Below are 20,745 nucleotides of genomic sequence, written 5' to 3' on the forward strand. Positions count from 1 at the left end.
TTTCTGTTCTATTAGAAGACTATCACTTACATAGGAAATATCAAGGAATCTGACAAATAACTAGTAAAACTAGTAAGTCAAGGCTGTCAAGTAGGAAGTCAATATTTACAAATTAACTATTCTCCTATATACTTGCAACAAACCTTAGAAAATGATGGTCTTAAAATCCCATTTACCAACCAGGCCTGGTGCTTCATCCATGTAATGCTAGTACTCAGGATACTGATACAGGAGGATTGCCACAACCTTGAGGGGAGGTTGGGCTTATACAGTGACTTCTGCGTCAGCTTGGGTGAAACACCAAAACCAAAAATAATCCCCAAACCCAAGCAATGCCCCCCCAAACCCAAAAACAAACAAAACCCCAACTAAACAGAAAGCAAACAAACAAACAAAACAGGGTTAATATTAATCACCTAAAAATAAAACCTTTAAAAATATTTACCAAAATGTGTGCATGAACTATCTCAACATTAAAAAACAGGAAACATCCTGAGAGTCGGCAGAAGAGAGCTAAATCCTGTGTATGGGTGGAAGAGTAAAATCTCTAAATTGACCTACTTATATAATTAATGCAACCCCAGTGGTAATTCTCAGTAGGTTTCTAATTCTAAAATTTGAACATAAATTCAAAGGTCAGTGAATAACCAAACAAGTGATTTCAAGACTTAGTACACCATCACTAATCAAGACAATGTGTCACTGGCAAAACGTTAGAAACGTACATTCACAGAGAAGATCTGATATTCAGCAATGAATCTACAGAATAATTGTTTCTCAACAAAGGTGTATAATTAACTTTTTAAAAAATGGTTCTAGATTAACTTAATATTCACATGCAAGTTACAAGGCTATAAAACCTCAATCTTGGGCTGCTGACACGGCTCAGCAGATAAACGCTGGAAGGTCTGAGTGCACGGGAACGCCATGGTAGAAGATGAGAAATGACATCTGTTAAGTTGTTCTCTGACCTCCACACAGGAGCTGTCATATGTACTGGCCCCCACCCCATAAGTATAAATAAATGTTAAAACAAAAACAAAAAGCCTTTAGTCTCAATTCATACTAAAGTCAATTAAGAACCAACAGAACTTTTATCTAACCCCTTATACTACTACTCAGGTATGATTGTAAGTGGCTAATCAACTAAAATGTAAAAGCTTGAAACAATACAACTACCATAAAAAATAAGAATGTAATGTTGATATAAGCAGAAGTTTCTTAGGACATACAAGTATAAACTGAACAGAAAACACTGATACAGGGCTGGGAAAAATGGCTCAGCATGTAAAGGTACTTGCTACCAAGGACCCGGACCTCATATAGAAGAAGAGAGCTAACTCCTGAAGATTGTCCTCTGACGTCTCCATAAGGGCTTGCCCACATACATACCCTCATATATACAATGGAAATACATAAAATATAATATTAAAAGGCTCCAGGCATGGTTGTATAATCCGAAATTTTAGTACTCAGGAGCCTGCAGCAGGATTCCAAGATGGAGGAAAGTTTGGGCTACTTAGGAGAGATCCTCAGCACAGAATAAAACAAAAAACTGAATAACAACTAAAACTGGATTACAAACTAAAACAAACAAACTGCAGACAGACAATATCTGCAATAAATATATGTCTGACAGAGGACTGGTACTCAGACTCAAGTGTTCTAAAATTCCTTGTAATTCAGCAAGAACACAAACTATCCACATATGGATGGCCAATAAACATATTAAAAGATGTTTAATCACAACATTAAGCATCAAAAGATGCCGAATGAAACATTTTGAGGAGTCATTATATCTCATGGGAATGGTTCTAATTTAAAGAGAAATGACTGCAAGGATGTGGAACAAATAAAAAGTTCCTAAATTTCCAGTGGCAATGGGAGACAGTATATATTCTTTGGAAAATAGTTTGGGTGTATCTGAAAAAGCTAGCAAGTACTTATTAAAGGGCCTAGCAATTTTATGAGAGATGAAAATGCATGTTCAGAAATAAATCAATAAAGATTGTTTATAGTAGCTATTTTGGCTAAAATTTGGAAACGATGCATGTGTTTGTTAACTAGCGAACTGAACTGACAGATAACACATTCATAAATGGAATGCCATGAAACAACATTAAAGTGATACACAAGCAACAGCACAGATAAATTATAATATATGCTGTGAAAAAAGCCAGATCAAAAAAGAGTACACAGAATAGGATTACTTTTATATGCTTTCTAAGAGCAAATGAGACAGAGCTAGGAGGCAGAAGGAAGACCTTAGGTGCTTGGGGCCAGGGAACTGTTTGAACAGCAGGAGACTTTTTGGAGTGATAGACATATCTTGATTGTGGTGGTTATGTGAGTGTATACATTTGGAAGAAGTCATTAAAATGATTGTCTTGAAATGGGTGTATATTATAAACAATTATAATTGAAGTTGACTTACTAAACAATTTCTTAAGATATAACAAAGACATCATATGCTCAATTATTTAAAAACTTTCTCAGCATAGTAGCTTAGAACAAATCCTTGACCAAGGTACAGTTGATGTAACTGGGTTATGTGGTAATATATTGGGTATCTAAATAAAGCTTGTCTGGGGATCAGAGAACAGAGTCAGCCACTAGAATTAGGCATAGAGGTCAGGCAGTCATGGCAAACACCTTTAATCCTATCATTAGGGAGACAGAGATCCATCGATCTCTGTGAGTTCAAGGCCACAATGGGAACAGATCCAGGCAATGGTGGCACAAACCTTTCATTACAGCACTTGAGATCTCAGGAAGCAATATGGCAGGACACAGAAAGGTATATAAGGCATGAGGAAACAAGAACTCTCGCTTGAGGCTGAGGATTTCATAGAGGTAAGCTAGTGGCTGGCTTGTTCTGTTTCCCTGATCTTGTAGCTTTCACCCCACTATCTGTCTCCAGGTTTTTATTAATAACACCTTTTAAGATTCATGTAACAGGGTTAGCTTTAAAGAATATAGCTAGTTCTTTAATACTATCTATCAAAAGTGAAAATCTTTACATTTGCAAGTCACAAAATAAGCTTCATATGGCTAAAGGAACATTTTATGAGAATCTCAGTGTGCAAAGGAAAAAGAAGACGCTTGTATCTCTGAACTGCTTATAGGTGACAGGTGAAAAAGCTGGCAGTGACAAGTGTGGGTGTGTTGATTAACTCAGCTATAACAGGGACAAGATGCCCAATGCTTACTTTAAGAATTTACTCCATTCAACTTTACAACAAAAAGGTCACATTTAAAAAACAACAACAACAACAACAACAACAAAAAACCCTTCAAGATGGCCAGACTGCAACCCACAACTCCAGAGAGGCTAGCTAACAGGGAAAGACTCTAGGAGGGACACATGGATGACCCTGCAAAGGAGAAGTGGATGAGATCTACATGAGCGGACTGGGTGTGTGTGTGTGGGGGGGGTGGCAGAGGGTGAGGAGTGGGGGATGAGAACATAGGGAAATGGGAGGGTCAAGCTGGAACAGGGACAGAGTAGGAGGGCAGGGAGGAAGATACCATGATAGATGAAGACATCATAGGAATAGGAAGAGGGAGGGTGCTGGGGAGACTCTCAAGAATCCACAAGGACGACCCCACCTTGGTCTGCTGGCAGTGGTCCAGAGGGTGCCTGGACTGGTCTACTCTGGTGACTGGCCTAGCAAATAATCTAGCTGTCATCATAGAGTCTCTGTCCAGTGACTGATGGAGGCAGATGCAGAGATCCATAGCCAGGTACAAGGCTGAACTCCAGGAATCCAATTGATGAGAGAGAAGAGGGATTCCACAGGAGAGGGACATTGAGATCATTATGGGAGGGCGTGCAGAGATGACTGGACCACACTAGTGAAAACCCATGAACTGTGGACTGGTGGCTGTGGAGCCCCCATGGGTCTGGAGTAGGCCCTCTGGATACAGAAGATAGTTGTTTGGCTCGAACTGTTTGGGGGGCACCCAAGCAGGGGGATCGGGATCTGTCCCTGGTCTATGGGCAGGCTTCTGGGAATCCGGTGCCTGTGGTGTGACACTTTGTACAACTTTGGTGCAGTGGGAAGGGGCTTGGACCTGTCTAGGCTCAGTGTGCTGGGCTCTGCTGACTCCCCATTGGAGATCTCTATTTGGGGGATGTGGGGATGTGGGGTGGCTTGGGAAAGAGGGCTGGGGGGTGGGAGGAGGGAGGAGGGTGGATCTGTGGATGGTATATGGAGTGAGTAGAAAATTTCTTAATAAAGAAAAAAATCTTTAAAAGACAGAGAATAGATCATATGCATGAACAAGTTACTGTTTTGTTTCCAGTAGGGCCAGTATTCAAAGCCCATAGAACCTCTGACCCCTCTCTAAACCTTATCTTGTAATGATTTACTCCCAACCAAGGTACAATAGCCATAAGCTTACCAATGTGGGTTCCTGAATAAATAGAACAGTTACTATTTACAAATGAGTCACATTCACCCTACAGAATGAAAATATTGTTGGTCAGAGTTGATGTCATATCTACATAGTGCAGATGGAGAAAGAATAAGAGAGGAGAAGGGAAGTGAGCCTGAAGGAATGTAAGCTTATTTTCCATAGGGAATGCTTGGATGCTTCAGTATTTGTTTGTCATGGACAATGACACTTTGTCTGATCTAGGTAAATAAATTTTCAAAAACACATCCTCACAGGGCTCATTCATGCATGAACACTTCTTTAGGACTTCAAGGAATAACTTAGATGTGTCATGAAGATGCCCAACGAAGATCACAGTAGTCACCACGAAAGCCAAATGGAATGAACACCAAGGCAGGTACCTCTCAGGACAATATACAGTAGAAGATATGCACTGATCCATCAATACAAGCAACTTAATTGTGCTTAACTATTAAAGAAGGGTTTTGTTTTTAGCTTTGATTTGGATATTTTTATTTTTACAATTTTTTTTGTGAGAAAACGTTGTTTTAAATAAATGTCATATGTTGCTGACAAAGAAACCCTTCAAATAATTATTCTTATATCAGATTACAAAAGCAAGTACTTAAACTAAGATTATTATAAGTCAATGACTTAAGAAATAAACTTGATAAAAATTTTAATTTCCAAGGTTACTATTTTAATATGGAAAATTTCACCTTCAAAAACTCCATTCACTACTATCCTCACAAAATCATTGTTAAAATGTTCATGTATTTTCTTTCAGTACCTTTTCTGTGTGTGTTTTCTTACATGGTTAGAATTACTGAAATTCATATCCCATCTTTTTTCACTCTACTTCACGTTCTTTATAGTTTTGTACTTTAAGTTTACATAACATCCCAGCAAATCTATGTGTCATATTTATTTATCTATCTTGCTGTCCCGGACTTTTCTCATTGCTCTCAAGCTTTTGTTGCTGTTAATTACAGAAGCAGAAGAGTGCTCCAAACATGTCGGAGATTGAATTCAACAATTTCTATTCTTCCATCAAATGTGGCCCTCTTGGTGTTCAGAAAGTCAGGACTTATCTTTGACATCTTTTCTCTCTCTTTCTTACCAATACACCAGACTCCTCACCCTGAAAATTCTGCTAAATTTAATTTCAAAATATTTCTGGAATTTAATTACTTTTCTTCATGCTAGTGCCCCACCCCCACCCCACCCCAAGACATGCTGCAACAACTCTTGGCTGGATAACCACAGCTGCTTCATAATATTTTCATTGACTCAAATCTTCTTTAATACAGTAGCTCCCCATTATCAGTGTTGTGGAATATTTTTTTACACCATGCAGATGTGTCTTTGCCAAGGCACCTTCTGATTGGTGTAATAAACAACTGAATGGTCAATAGCTAGGGATGAGAGAATAAGTAGGATTTTCAGGCAAAGAGAGGAACTCAGGATAAATCTAGGCATGCACAGCAGACACCAGTGAGATGTGGAACAAGTTGGATATACAGAATGAGAGAAAGGTAAAAGCCACAGGGCAGAATGTAGATGAATAGAAACAGGTTAGTTTGAGTTCTAAGAGCTAGTAGGAACAAAGCTAAGCTAAAGGCTAAGCTTTCATAATAAGTCTCTGTGTCGATATTGTGAGCTGGTGGCCTAAAGAAAAGTCCAACTACATATCAGTTCCAAAACCATCACCATATTGGATGCCTGAGACCATATACTAACCTAGCATGTAGGAGGTGTAGGTATGCACACATGCATATACACACACACATATGTATATATACATCCTTATCATAAAACTTAATCAGGCATACTGAGAGCTTAACAATAATAACAATAGAACAGAACAATTATAAAGTCATGTGATAGGGATCTGCCTGTCCTAAAATATCTTGTTGCTTCACCTCTTCTCTTAAAGGAAGCACTTCACAACTTCTCTTCGGCATATTCAAATTGCAGGTTTCAATACTCTTATTCTTTGGGGGCCATTATTGAGTAAAATTAAGGTTACCTGAATATAAGTACTGTGATACTATGACTGACAGTCACTGTGATAACTGAGATGATAATTAAGTGACTAATGGGTGGGTAGCATATACAGTGTGGATATGCTGGATAAAAAGGACTGAGTCACATCCCAGGCACATTGTGGTAGGCTCAGGAGGGGAATTCATCATGTTACTCAAAACAGCATGTAATTTAAAATGCATGAGTTGGTTATTTCTGGACTTTTTCATTAAACATTTTTGGACCATATTTGACTGATGCTGTTTTGTGGAAGAAGAGAGAGTCGGTAAAGAGGACTACTATGATGCAAACCTGACTATCTTATTACTCTACTTAAAATCTTTTGGGTGGCTTCTCTTTTTGTTCTTGGTAGAAAGCACTAAATCTTTAACCTGGTCTACAGGCTTTGCATAGTTCTGTCAAAGAGCAGAGCTTAATATACATATAAATCAAAGTATGCATGTTGATTGATGTAGTAAAAAATGTCACCTTTGGCCTTTAAAAGGTATATGACTGTTATTTAACAACTTCTCAGTAAAGAAACAAACTATTTAATCAGAAAAATAAAAGTATCGCAAAGCTGGGGGTCACAGGTTAAAACGCACAGAAAAGCAAAGCCTCAAAGCTCTTTAGGTCTTGTTTGCCCTCTTCCTCGGCCTTCACTGTCTGTTGCTGCTGCTGCTGCTGCAGGTGCACGAAGTAGTCACCGGTTTACCATCCTGCTGCTTCATGCAAGACTGCTGCCCAGGTTCCATGAATTTTCCCAAAACAATCCCTAAGCAGCTTTCTTCAAGGTGCTCTTTAACACTCCCACTCTGTATCAGCGTCTAAGACACATAACTGTAACTTCTCCATAGAGCTAACAGGTGTCTTTGACAGTGAGAGCACCTCACAGAACCCCAGGGCCAAGCATGTGGTACATATGCACTAAATATCTGTATAATTAATGAAGGCAGAAACAACAATAAAAAAAAAAAAAACCTGTCTTGAAGAAAAAAAAAATCTGTTTTGTCTTGTGAATCGGCCACACATACTGTAATTTACCTAAAAACAGTTTTAAACATGTGCGTGCACACGCGTGCACATACACACACACAACATCTGTTCTATATATCTCCTATATTTTCTTCAGTCTTATCAGTCAGAAAAAACTAAATATGCACAAGATTACCTACTTAGGGATTAGCAAAAACCCTAAATTCTTCATGCTGAAAATGATCAATTTTGTGAAATACATTTTGAGGTTGTTTAATACCATTTGATTAATCTCCTTAGTGAACTTCCAGAACACTGGGCAAGTAAAGGGAATGAAGTGAAACCACCAAAAAAAAAAAAAATGCAATTTAGCCTGAACAAATCATTTAATTCTTAGGTTCAATTGTACAGGACACAAGGACATTGACAATGTTAGTATGGAGACATATACAAACTGAAGCCTCTTCAGAAGGGAGTCACTGAGATGGAGAAGGGAGTTAAAAGTATGTGAGAAGAAAAGTGGAATTTTAGCTTGAAGGAAGAGAGTCCCAAGGGACAAGATAGCTGTCATAAATATCTGGTGGGCTATAATACAGAAATAGAACTATACCTATGCTTTATGTCCATGAGGTAAAATAAAGCCTGGTGGGTAGGAGAAACAGGATTACCCACCCCCCAAATATGAAATTTCCAGTGATCTGTCTCATCATTCCAATTAGATTTTTATGCCTCTCTGCTTGTCTACTTTGCTAGATATCTAAATACTCCTACTTGTCTGTGGCAGCTGTGATAGTTGGTTTTGCTTGTCAACTTGATATAATCTTGAGTTACCCAGGAAGAGCGTCTCAACTGAAGGTCCGTCTAGATTGGGTTGGGCTGTGGGTATGTCTATGGGGGGATTTTTGTGATTATGTTAACTGAGGTAGGAAGACCAGGTGCTCACTGTGGGCAGCACCATTCCCTAGTTTGGGGTCTTGGACTGTATCAGAGTGAAAAAACCAAGTTGAGCATAATCAGTTCTTATTGTTCCTGGTATAGATGTGAGATGCAAGCTTCCTTAAGCCCCTGTTGCTGTGACTTTCTTGCTATGATTCACTATAACCTGGAACTGTGAGCTAAGATAAATTCTTTACTCTTAGCTGGTTTTTCTGTTTGTCAGGATATCCTATCATATTAAGACATAATGAGGGCTGGATAGATGGCTCAGCAGTTAAGGAGCACACAACACTCTTACAGAGGACCCATGTTCGATTCCCACAACCCATATCGGGCAGCTTATAACTGTCTTCAACTGTTGAACTCCAGCTTTAGGGAAACATCCAATATCTCTCGTCTCCACGGACACCTGCACTTACATGCACCTCACACACATACATATAATTAAAAATAATTCTTGTTTTTAATGGAAATGAAAATAGGACAGAAATTGGTACAGAGAATGGGGCCATTGTTGTACTTAACCTGCTCATGTGGTTTTTAAACTTTGGGAACTGTTTTTGAGAGGAAATGTGGAAGACTTGGAACTGGGCTAGAAAAAGATTGAGTGCTGTGAACAGAATGCACTGGTCTGTTCATATAGGAGTTTGGAAGCTAAGAATGTGGAGAGATATGTGACTAGTGGAGGCCATGCTCAAAAGGTTTCAGACAACAGTGACTCTACTGGGAAATGGGACAGGGGCCATTTGTGTGTTGTTTTGTTCAGAACTCTGGCTGCTTGGGCTAAAGAGTTAGCTTAGTACTTAAGAGGATTTGTTATTCTTGCAGAGCTCCTGGGTTTGATTCCCAGCACCCACATGATAGCTCACAATCGCCTGTAATTACAGTCTCAGGGGATCCGACACACTCTTCTGATTTCTGAGGGCACTAAGCACATGCTTGATACACGTGCACACATGCACACAAAACACCTGTGCACAGAAAATAAATAAATGAATAAATCTTTAGGAAAAAATGTCAGACTAGTTTATGAGATAAATCTGAAACTTTGGGGACTAAGTCTATTTATTCTTGTAACATATCATTTACTATTATCTCTTATCTAATTATTCAAACACCCTCACATTACTTATTTTTTCCCATTATTACTTACATCTGGCAACTATTTTTTGCAAGGTTTTCAACTCATTCATTCATCCATTATTTCTAAATACTTCCCATGATAATAGAGCCTACATTTAACTAAAAAGGTTAAATGATCATGACCATGTAATTTCAACAAGTAAGTACACAGTAAAGTAAGAAAATCCTAAAGAACTATAGAATTATATGGGACGAATACTTAGTGTAAGGAGAAGAGGAATGAAAATATCAGCTACACCAGCTTTTCTAGAAGGAATATCTGGATGAGAAAGAAAAGAAAACGGTACTCTTCTCTTGGTAGAATGAAAAGCTCAGAGTGACAAACATGAAGCATGAGAAAAGATAGTAAGGCTGTATATGTATGTGCGTATGTATTTGCATGTGTATATGTATAAGCATATATTTACACACACTCCTCCTCCTCCTCCTCCTCCTCCTCTTTTTCTTTTCTTTTCATTTCTGGTACTGTGGACTGAACCCAGGACCTTGTATATGCTACACAAGCCCTTTATCACTGAGCCATGTTTCCAGTCCTTAGTCTTAATTTAAAGAGCATGGATCTTGTGTTGACAAGTAACATATAGTCCTAGGCCACGCCTATTATGTTCAAGTTTTCATAGTACTTAATTCTGTAAAGAGTAAGGCAAAAGGCTGAAGGGAAACATTAATATAGAGATACCTTAAAAGTGATTATAGTAATTCATCAAACTTGTCAATTATGGCCCAAATTATAGAAATGAAAGTAAAAATGGAAAGTACAAATAGTTAAAAATATTTAAAAGGTAAAAACCACCAGAAGCTTATATAGTGTAGGAGGTAAGAACTCTTCTCAGATCAGCTACATCGAACTAACAAGCTCCTCGGCTATGTGTTCTCACTGCCACTGTATTTGGCCTCAGTTCAGGCACACATCAAGGAGTTAGTTGACTATGAGCCTATTGAAACTAGGAGCCAAAATAAGGCTTTCTTCTTATCAGCTGATTTTCTCAGTTGTTTTAACAGCAGTGGAATTCTGAATAAAAACGTTATAAGAATCAAGTCTGTATTAAGAAATGTTTACCTTTGGTGATTTATTCCTCATATTTCTCCCTTTCATACATTCATATATTGCTACTTTTCAATATTCTGAAGGAATAGACTTTCTGGTTTTTGGTAGCAACATTCACTAGTTCTAGTTTCCATAGTTACACTACATCTGAAACTATAAATAAACTGCTCTGAAAAGCCACACTTGTTCACAGGTACATGTCTCACATAAAACTGCCTTGATAAATGAAGAAAAATCTACTTCATGAGAAAATGGTTTACAAAACTCACAATAGGGGCTGGAGCGGGCACAGAGAATGGAGTGCTTGCCATGCATACAAGAAGATCTGAGTTGGGATCCTCAGCACCATATAAAAGCCAGCTATGTATCTGTAACCATAGTCCTGGGGGTGTGGGTGTGGGACAGAGATAGGCACATCCCTTGGCAATCTTTGTCTGTGACATAGCTAACTGGTGAGCTGCAAGTTCAGTGAGGTGACCCTATTTCAGAATATAATGCGGAGAAGAGCTGGCTAGATGGATCAAGAGGTTAAAATCACTTCCAGGGGAGCCAAGTGTGATTCCCAACATCCACAACTGTTGTAGAATATTATTTTAAGATGTGTTACATTTGTTTATGTTGTGGAAAATCTGCATTAATTATGCAAAGATATGTTGCATTCCTTTATGTTGCATTTGTTAAACTTTGTGAAGCTCGTTTACTGTGCCTATGTAAAACACAAGATGGTCTAATAAATGGCTGAACGGCCAATAGCAAGGCAGGAGAAAGGATAGGCAGGACTGGCAGGCAGAGAGAATAAATAGGAGATTTGGAAGAAGGTTGTACAGGACAGAACTACATGTAACATGCAACACACACACACACACACACACACACACACACACACACACACACACGTAAATGTTGCAGATGTAAGAGGTATGAAAAAGACTTAAACTGTAAGTACAGATTGAAAGATGAAGGAAAAGATAGATGGGCTAATTTAAGTTAAGGCAAGAACAAGAAAGCTAAGGCCTGGCATTTATAATTAAGACCAAGCCTCTGTGTGTGATTTATTTGGGAGCTGGGTGGTGGGCCCCCCCAAAGAGAAAAGACCAAAAAATAATAATAACAACAGTTTATGGCTGTTAAACAAGGCATTTGAGAAAGCTATACAGGACAATTGTCTACGCTGGCATATGTGATCTTTTAGAACTTGGAGTATATCGATCCAGGCTCTATCTTTTCAAGTTTCCAACTAGAAATCAGTTGCTATTCTGGTGGGTTTTCCTTTACATTTGACTTGACTTTTTTGTTTGTTTGTTTTGGAGGGGTTTTGTTTGTTTGTTTTGTTTTGTTTTCTTGTTTTTGTAGCTTTTAATAGCCTCTCTTCATTCAGTATATTCAGTGTTTTCAACAAAAATACACCACGAAAAGCTTCTTTTCTGGTCCTATTTATTTGGCGTTCTGTGTGCTTTTTGTATCTGTGTAGGTATGTCTTTCCTTGATTTGGGGTTTTCTCCCATGACCCTATAAAGATCTGGTTTTTGCTAATGACCCAGAGTGCTTCATCTTCTATGCCTATAATTCAAAGATTTGGTGTCCCCAAGTTCTTGCATGTTCCTTCCATGTGTTTTTATTATTTTTTCATATTTTTTATTTGTGTTTTCCAGTTCCTCTACTTTATCTGTAAGTCATGATAGTCTATCTTCTACTTGATCCAACACTCACAAAACAATATAGGCTATTGACTCAGATCTTAGATGCCTTCTAGAAGTTGCCTTATTGCTGCAGATGCCATACAGTTTGTATATAGAACTTAGAGGAGTCCACCTGAAACTGACCTGGAAGCCTCCTCCTCCCTGAGGATTGGGTCTCCTAATATCTCCTAATAACCAAACTACTAAGGGAGAAAAGCAATCAAGAGTCTTATCCAGCTGCACAGCCTACAAAACACAATAATGACCAGTCCAGCAAGATATCCCCAAGGGTGCAATAGTGGCCCTTACATCCTGGGAGTAACCAACATCTCTCTAACTAAACATATGGCATTGTAATAGGAGGGAACTCATTATTGGTACTATAAATTTAAACAACTAGCCATGACCAGTGAGGTCATGGATCTAGAGAAGAACCCACTACTGCCACTTTACTAAACCACTATAATTTCTAACTGCATTCTAAATATATTTTTAAATTTTTATATATTTTATGTATGTGTTTAGCCTACATATATGTCGGTGTATCACATGCATAGTTAACAGATGTCTGTGAGCTGGGAATCGAACCTGAGTTCTCTAAAAGAACCATCAATACTCTTAAACACCAAGCCATTGCTCTAGCCCCTAAGTACTTATTTTTATACCTACAGATAAATATATCTATTTCTCATTGAAGAAGTTTCTTTTTGGAGCCAATAGAGACTACCACACAAACTCACAATTTGTCAAATGTAGAGAACAACTGACCATGGGGCACCCAACCCCAACTAACAAATCTACAATACAATCCTTACACCTAAGACTCAGAGAACCTGTGGAAGAGAGGGTGGAGAGACTGTAAGAGCCAGAGGACCAGGACAGCTGCTGTACCCTTGAAATATAGTGTCTTCTATGTATGACAGAGAAGCATCACTCATGCAATTTCAATAATATGGTTTCCTAAGCAAGACCGGAACAATAACAATGCCAGTTGACATGCCAATGTGGATGAGGGAAAATTTACAAGTTCCTACCTCTAGATAAAGAGCTATAGGCAATTCATAGCTGCTGAGAGATGGAGATTCAGTCTTCTCTAGGAATAAGCCCCTCCATAGGTTATCTAATCCCAAATGATCAGCTATAAACACATACACATACACACACACACACACACACACGCAACACTAAACAGGCTCAGTAGGGTTAATATATTTATATATGAATAGGGTTAATATATTTATATATGAATATACATAGTATATATACATCTATGTATGTATTTATATATATATGTAACAATAATAATTAAAGAAGAGGTCATAAATTTGAGAGAGTAGATGTAGGAGGAATTGGTGGGGATAGAGGGAGAAATGAGTCTGAAGTAAATACAAAATACTTAGGTATGAAGTTCTCAAAAATAATAAAAAAATTAAAAGGTAAAAACTTCTCACTCAAAAAAACAAATTCATATACCTAGATTCATAGCAAAATTCTAATCCTGGGACTCTCACTATCTATGTGAAACTGAAACTTATTTCACCTTGCAAATCTAATGTTATGAATTATAGAGATAATATAAATTTAATAGTTCATAAGGTAATCATATTAACAAAGAAAGAAACATACATAAAGTACTTGATATAATACATGACCCATAATAACCACAGGATGGGCACCTCTCCAACCATCATCATCAGGATTCTTTGGTGATTAAGCAGAGACAGGTAATGAGATGGTCTAGATGCTGGGAGTTTCCCAGAGATTCAGCCTCACTCAAGAGATGTTCTATGTATGCCGAAGGTTAAGGACCATCATCACTTTGTGGAGAAACTCCTTCTAAAACATCTGCCACAGTCCCTTGCTGTGTTAAAAGATGTCTATTAACATAAACTTATTTGTATTGGTGCCTGGTACTAAAAAATATCTAGATCATTACATTTTATATCTCAGTGTGCGGACTATAGGTCTTATTAACTATGAACTCTTTTACTAGTTTGGGGTAATGAAAGAGATGCCACCCTAGGAGGTACATCAAGAGACAAAGGGGAGAACAAGGATTCACTGTTAACTCTCACAGCCAGCTCACCAATGATTCCATTTAGGTTAAGGAAAATTTGAGGTGTTAAAATGGATATTTTCAAATATTTTAATGGGCTCATATAAAAAAGCAGGCTGACTGATTCAAGACTAAACTAGAAACAATAGATATGCTGCAAGTAAATAGGTTAAACATTAACAGGAGTGCTTTCATTATGGGATAGATGAGGCTTTCTGCAATTTGAAGACCCTATGATCTATGTTGAAATACTCCATCTAGAGTTGTATATTTAAATAAGAACTCTAATCACTTTAAAAATGAACAAAAATACAGTCTACTTTGTCTTTTTTCAATCAATAAGACAATAATAAAATCTGTGAAATGTATTACACATCTATACACTCACATATAGTACACATAACAAATTTTCCATTTCTCAAACTAATCACTACAATTCCACTTTTAATACTGAGTTGTTGTTTTTCAAAAAAAAAGAAAAAGCAATTGACGTTTAAATTTAAATAACTTTAAATTTAAAATGGTACAGTGAAGAGTAACCATTTTTAAATGTTAGGTGATACATTTTCAAATATGTCTGCCCATCTCAATTTTGAATTAAAAAGTGTATTTAGACAAGTTCTAAACTGACCTTACATCTATGGAGAGCTCATCATTTAAATATTCAGTTTCAGAGTGATAAAGTCATAAAACCATCACGTACAAAACAGAACTGGTTAGAATGATCACAGCACGTATTTTATACTAACCAATCAGAAGAACTGTTCCAACAGCTAAACCTCCACCTGGAAATGACACACAAGAACATTAGTCATTAACTTTCTAGATTTTCTTTAGCACAAAATTTAGACTTCACCAAGAACAGTTACCTCAATAATATTAGAAACTGCCCTTGTGAACAATATTTGAACTATCTCTGCAATACTTTGCTCAATGTTATTATGATCCAGTTACATGTTACCTGTAATTACACACTACATATCATATTTCCTTTCTGATATGTCATAGTGTCCCCCTTTCTCCAGACAGAACCAGGAGGCACTCAATACAACTGTGATAAAGCACTCTAACATTTAGCACTTGTTAATAAATTAACTCAAGGGCCAAGACCCAAATGTGCAAAGTGACTGCTAAAAATTCTGTGTTTTTATTTTCAAATGGAGTAAGTCTTATAGGAACTAATAGTTCCAATTATTTTTTTAAACAATTATAAGATATACAAAGTCTAGAAATGCTTAAATATAAAACTTATTTTTGTCAGTTCCAACAAAAAGGAATAATAAACAATACATTTTCACTAATATTAGAATGAGTTCTTTTAAGTATTTGAATGAAGCTAATATTATGAATATATAATCCAAATAGTCACTAAAATTAACTTTTCAGATATCTTAACTATGCAAGAGAGGTCAGGTAGTCCATACAATATTTTGTTAATCATTTTACCTGTAAAAGTATTAGTACTTTAATGTCTCAAAAACTAACAAATGTACTTTAAAATTGAGAAATACATGCTAATGCCAGGCAGTGGTGGCACATGCCTTTAATCCCAGCACTCGGGAGGCTGAGGCATGTGGATATCTGTGAGTTTGAGGCCAGCCTAGTCTACAGAGTAAGTTCCAGGACATGCTCCAAAGCTACACAGAGAAATCCTGTCTCAAAACAAAATACATGCTAAAGAATGACTACAAATGTATTTGTTGCATTATTTTAAAAGTATTCAAAGCTGTTGAACAACCGAAGAGAGTATTCTTGGTAAGGTTTGTGTGTATGAGCACAAAACCATAAAACATTTTGAACATCAATAAAAATCTCTTTCCCAAAATATTTTGTAGTGGAAAATGTGTGGAAAAATCCAATATGAAAAGTTCCCTTAGTAGTGTTTCTTTCCACTTGTACAAAAAAGCATACTTGTTGTATCAAACAGTCTGAAATCTATTAACATGTTCACAGAATAAATTGAAAAAAACTGGTATATACTAATTTATGGTGATATCTGAAATAATTTGAAGACAGTCTGTAAAAAATTTCAAAATCATTAGTGACAGACACTTTAAAAGTTAGTACATTTACATATGTTCGTATACATGTGTGTGCATCTCTCTCTCTCTCTCTCTCTCTCTCGGGTGTGTGTGTGTGTGTGTGTGTGTGTGTGTGTGTGTGTGTGTGTGTGTGTGTGTGTGTGTGTGTGTGGTGAGGTCTGTGTAGCTTAGGCTGGCTTCATTTCACTGTAGCTGAGGATGAGGCTTCAACTCCTGACCCTCTTCTTTTTACTTCTGATGCACTGGGATTTACAGAATTGTAACTGGATCTATCATAAAATTGAATACATAGTTTAATTATACATCAAGACAACTTCCCACACTGTAACATTTAAAATGTAGACCACACTAATGAACTCAATTTCAAGATTAACAGAGTGAAATGTACATTAAGGCAGCACTCATAAAGGATCCAAGTAAGGTCTGCTTTTAGATGGATTATACTAAATGCTTAATTTAAGTTTGTGCTACATAAAGGCCACTGCTAACTTTTATATTTATTTTTAACTTTATATCCTACCTTCCTTTATGTGGAAAAAACATTTAATACCTTAATGGTCAATGTTTAAAAAGATAAAATTACACTCTATTGTGTATAAAAGGTTGGTTGATTTTCCTGGTCTACTTCCCTAATCTATTTAACTTTTGTATCTAACTTTCAGTGGAATAAAAGCAAAGGGTTTTAAAGTTTGGGATAGGATCTCACTTTTTAGCTGAGGCTGGGCTGGAACTCGCAGAACATTCCTGCCCCAGCCTTCTCAGCACTGGAATTACAAGCATAAGCTACCATGTACAACTACTTTTCCCTCATGGTGGGATGATGAGATGTTTCTCGATGAAAATGAAGTAATATGTAAAATCCAGCAGGCTTTGGCCATTTTTGCAATGACTTTTAGATTAGAACCCATCACTCAATGTGTATTATTACTTGGTAAGTGATAATGGGAGCAATAACAGACAAGAAGAAATGAGCTAAGCAGAACATCTTGCAAATCCCACAATGAGGGGAAGGAGGTTGGTTTTTGGAAAAATGATCCAAACAAAATTCTTTTTCTGCTAATTTAGGAAAATGTTACTCAAAAATTATAAATCTTATGTTTATGAAAATCCTAATAGGTGGAAACTTTGATCAATCCTGAAGACATTATCAAATAGGGGTAAATTAAATGACTTTTAAGACTTATTTTTTTTTATTCCCCAATGAGCTGTAGTGTGTGCTTCACTTTAATTTTAGATGGGTGCTAGAGGGGTTTTGTGGGGGTCCCTGCAAAGTGCTATAGCTAGCAGAAAAACAAACCATGAGAGGCAAGAAGAAAACTTGGATCAGCACATTTTACTTAGCTTAGCTGGTTCAAACTTCTAAAATCTGACACTGGAGAGTTATTTTAGACATATTTAATTACAGTATATTTTGGGGAAAAAGTGTTTCCTGGTAACAATTATCTCAATCCCATATGTACAATAAAGCTTAAGGAATGACTACATTGAAACTCCTTTGCAAAGAATATGTGACCTCTACCATGAAGATGGTTTCTAAGGTTTAAGGGCCTGGGATCTTGTGTGGTCTCAGGATAGCATAGAGGTCACACTAGGTTATAAAGTACCTGCGACATTTACCCTAAGGATGGTTTTTATTGACTTGAGGAGCAATGCTCAGGATAACAGTCTTAGGGAGGAAGAATTTAGAGTAAACATAATGGTCTGGAGGATTTTGGTGTGGCCTGGCCCTACAGATAGCACAGATTACCAGGCTATTAACAACATTCACTCCCAGCCTTCTGGGTAGAAAATAGGTATACACATCTCTTCCTTGAAGAGATAAGCCTGTGTATTTAACTTTCCTGGTTTCTCTAATGCTTATCTGTCAGCATGAGGACCAATGCCCTCTACAGGTTTCGTTGTGAAGACTGGTCACTATGGAATAAGCTTATTGGTCATAAACTTAAAAGTTTCAAAATGAAGCTTTTGCTGGGCAGGGCTCACAGGCTTCTAATCCCAGTATTTGGGAGGCTAAGGCAAAAGGACTTCCACAAGTTTAAAGTCATCCTGGTTTACTAGCAAATTCCAAGTCAGCTTGGGCTACAGAGATTCTGTCTCAAAAACAAAAACAAAACCAATTTAATGAGACAAAAACTCCACAATCTTTCCCCCAAATACCCTCAAGTAAAATATCTATATATTTCTTTCTTGATACACTATGGTTGTAGATGGAGTTTAACCCAAAACTTGAATCAATATATAGCCATGGCTCCCACCAAACAAATAAATAAATGGAAGGAAAAAGAACAAGAAATGAACAGATAAAAACATCAAGCAAGGTTGGCCATTTTGACATATTACTTAAAAGTTGGCTTTTACTACATTATTGAATACAATAATCCATCAGTAACCTGACCTAATTTTAAAAGCAATACAAACTTTACATTAACAGTCTCCATTAAAATATAAATATATATAAATTTTTATAGTCCACAAAAACGTTTTCAGGTAAGTAATGGGGTAAGGAAGCAATGATACCATCTCAGTGATAAAAACAAGTAGAAAAAAAGAAATGGAATCCTAACTTAGAAAAACCACTAGTGGACTTCCGTTGCTTAGTATTTGATAGAGAACATTCATAGTTCAAGCTGGGAGACAATATTTTGTGCTAAAACAGGTACAGATTTAATATTTAAAGAATATCAGAGCTGGGTATGGTGGTGTACACCTTTAGTCCCAGTACTTTGGAGGCATAGATAGGTCTGGCCCACACAGTGAGTTCCAGGACAGCTAGGGCTACGCAGAGAGAACCTGTCTCAAAAAACCAATAAATACATAAAATAAAAAGTAAACAACAAAAACAAAAATAAAAGATAAGAAGCTTTAATATTTCTAGTGTTAAAAACTTTCTATCATAGTTTTTTAATTCATGGCCTAGTAGTTAGACAACCATTACTGGTACTATTTGAATGGAGAAATTTCAATTTTGTGTATTTTCCCAAACTAATTTGTAAGTTACAAACTTTTGGTAAATGAAGTCAAATTAATGCTTGGAAGTGATACTTTATTTTTCAAAGTTGGTGAAAGTAAAAGGAGAAACTAGAAATTAAGTAATATATTATAGAAAGACACTATTGGAAAACTGAAGTGTAAAAAGCAAGCTAGCTTTTTCCTTAGCTTACAGCAGTATCCTTAATTATCAAATTAATACAGTCTTTCAAACTAAATTGTGGTGATTTTGTTAATGGGTTTGTCTTAAGCTATCAAACATCCTGTCCTATGATTAAGACACAAGTACTGGCTAGGCAATATGGAAACCAAAGCTATGAACAGGGATAACGGCTCTGAACAGTAAATCATATGAAACAGTTTTACATAATAATAGAAAAGAGATATATTTCCTTTAGTTGTATAGCTAGCTAAAACATAAAAACTTCTTAAACATACAGCCCAAACTTAATGTATTAAGTATATTATTTATAATATATTATTATTTATTATGTATATTATTTCACTAAAATATAAAATTGTTAAAAATACATAGTCCAAGCTTAACGTATATTATTCTACAATACTGATGATAATGTAGTAAGCAAGCCAGTTGCATTTATTTTTTTAAATCAGTTTTAAAAATTGTGGCCACAACAAGCTTCTCCACAGAACTTCTGCTGGACTATTATTTGCCACAAACTCAACCTACCATTCCCTTGACATCCAAAACTGAATAAACTCTGAACAGGGTGGCAGTTAAATCAGCCAAATCTCTGAAGTCACCCTTCCTTCAAGAACCTCTCAAGACTGAGTATAATTTTTCTTAGAAATTCCTGGAATATCTATCCAGCCAAATTCTTTTCCTTTTCTGAAATGTATGTTATTTACCCATAGTGACCTCAGGTAACAATATAAATGCCCTGAAAGAGACAAAGTTGAAAACCTAGGTTACTGAGATAGATGCATAGCTCAGTGGTTAAGAGCACTTGTTGCTCTTGTAGAGGATCCAAGTTTGATTCCCAGAACCCACATCAGGGCCACTTTCAAGCACCTGTAACTCTAGCTCTAGGGGATCCAAGGGCCTCTTCTGGCCTCTGGGGATGCCTGGACTAATATGCACAAGTCCTCATAATACACATAAATAAAAATAAAATAAATCTTAAACAAAATCCCCTAGATTAGAAAGTCTAAATAAAAACTTGTAAAATTTAAACATTGCCAAATATGGGGAACATATATGAGAATCCAAAAATATTAAATTGTCAGAACAAAAACAAATGATTAGATCATGTTTTTTAAAAGGAAGACAAAGGGAATGTATGTTCAAATCTGTAAGACATTTTAATGGAAGTAATGAATTACCAAATAGCTAACATTCAATCATTCTATGTGATGGACTTCAAATACATTTGCAATTATGTTTAAATTACACTGATGGCAGTAGTAAAGTCTCACTGTACCACAGGGTGGGAA

At 36.6% G+C, this 20,745-nt stretch overlaps 1 protein-coding gene across 2 annotated transcripts in view; it reads right to left on the minus strand.

The window, feature by feature from the left end:
* The window catches only part of Elp4 (elongator acetyltransferase complex subunit 4), a 194,833-nt gene that overhangs the window by 171,565 nt on the left and 2,523 nt on the right, over positions 1-20,745 (minus strand). For both annotated transcript variants that reach the window (XM_006975863.4, XM_076570229.1), the window contains exon 2: positions 15,010-15,045. In XM_006975863.4, coding sequence (XP_006975925.1) covers positions 15,010-15,045 — 36 coding nt within the window. The remainder of the gene's footprint in view (positions 1-15,009; positions 15,046-20,745) is intronic.

The sequence above is a fragment of the Peromyscus maniculatus genome, chromosome 4 (assembly GCF_049852395.1).
Source record: "Peromyscus maniculatus bairdii isolate BWxNUB_F1_BW_parent chromosome 4, HU_Pman_BW_mat_3.1, whole genome shotgun sequence".
Classification (NCBI taxonomy): Eukaryota; Metazoa; Chordata; class Mammalia; order Rodentia; family Cricetidae; genus Peromyscus; species Peromyscus maniculatus.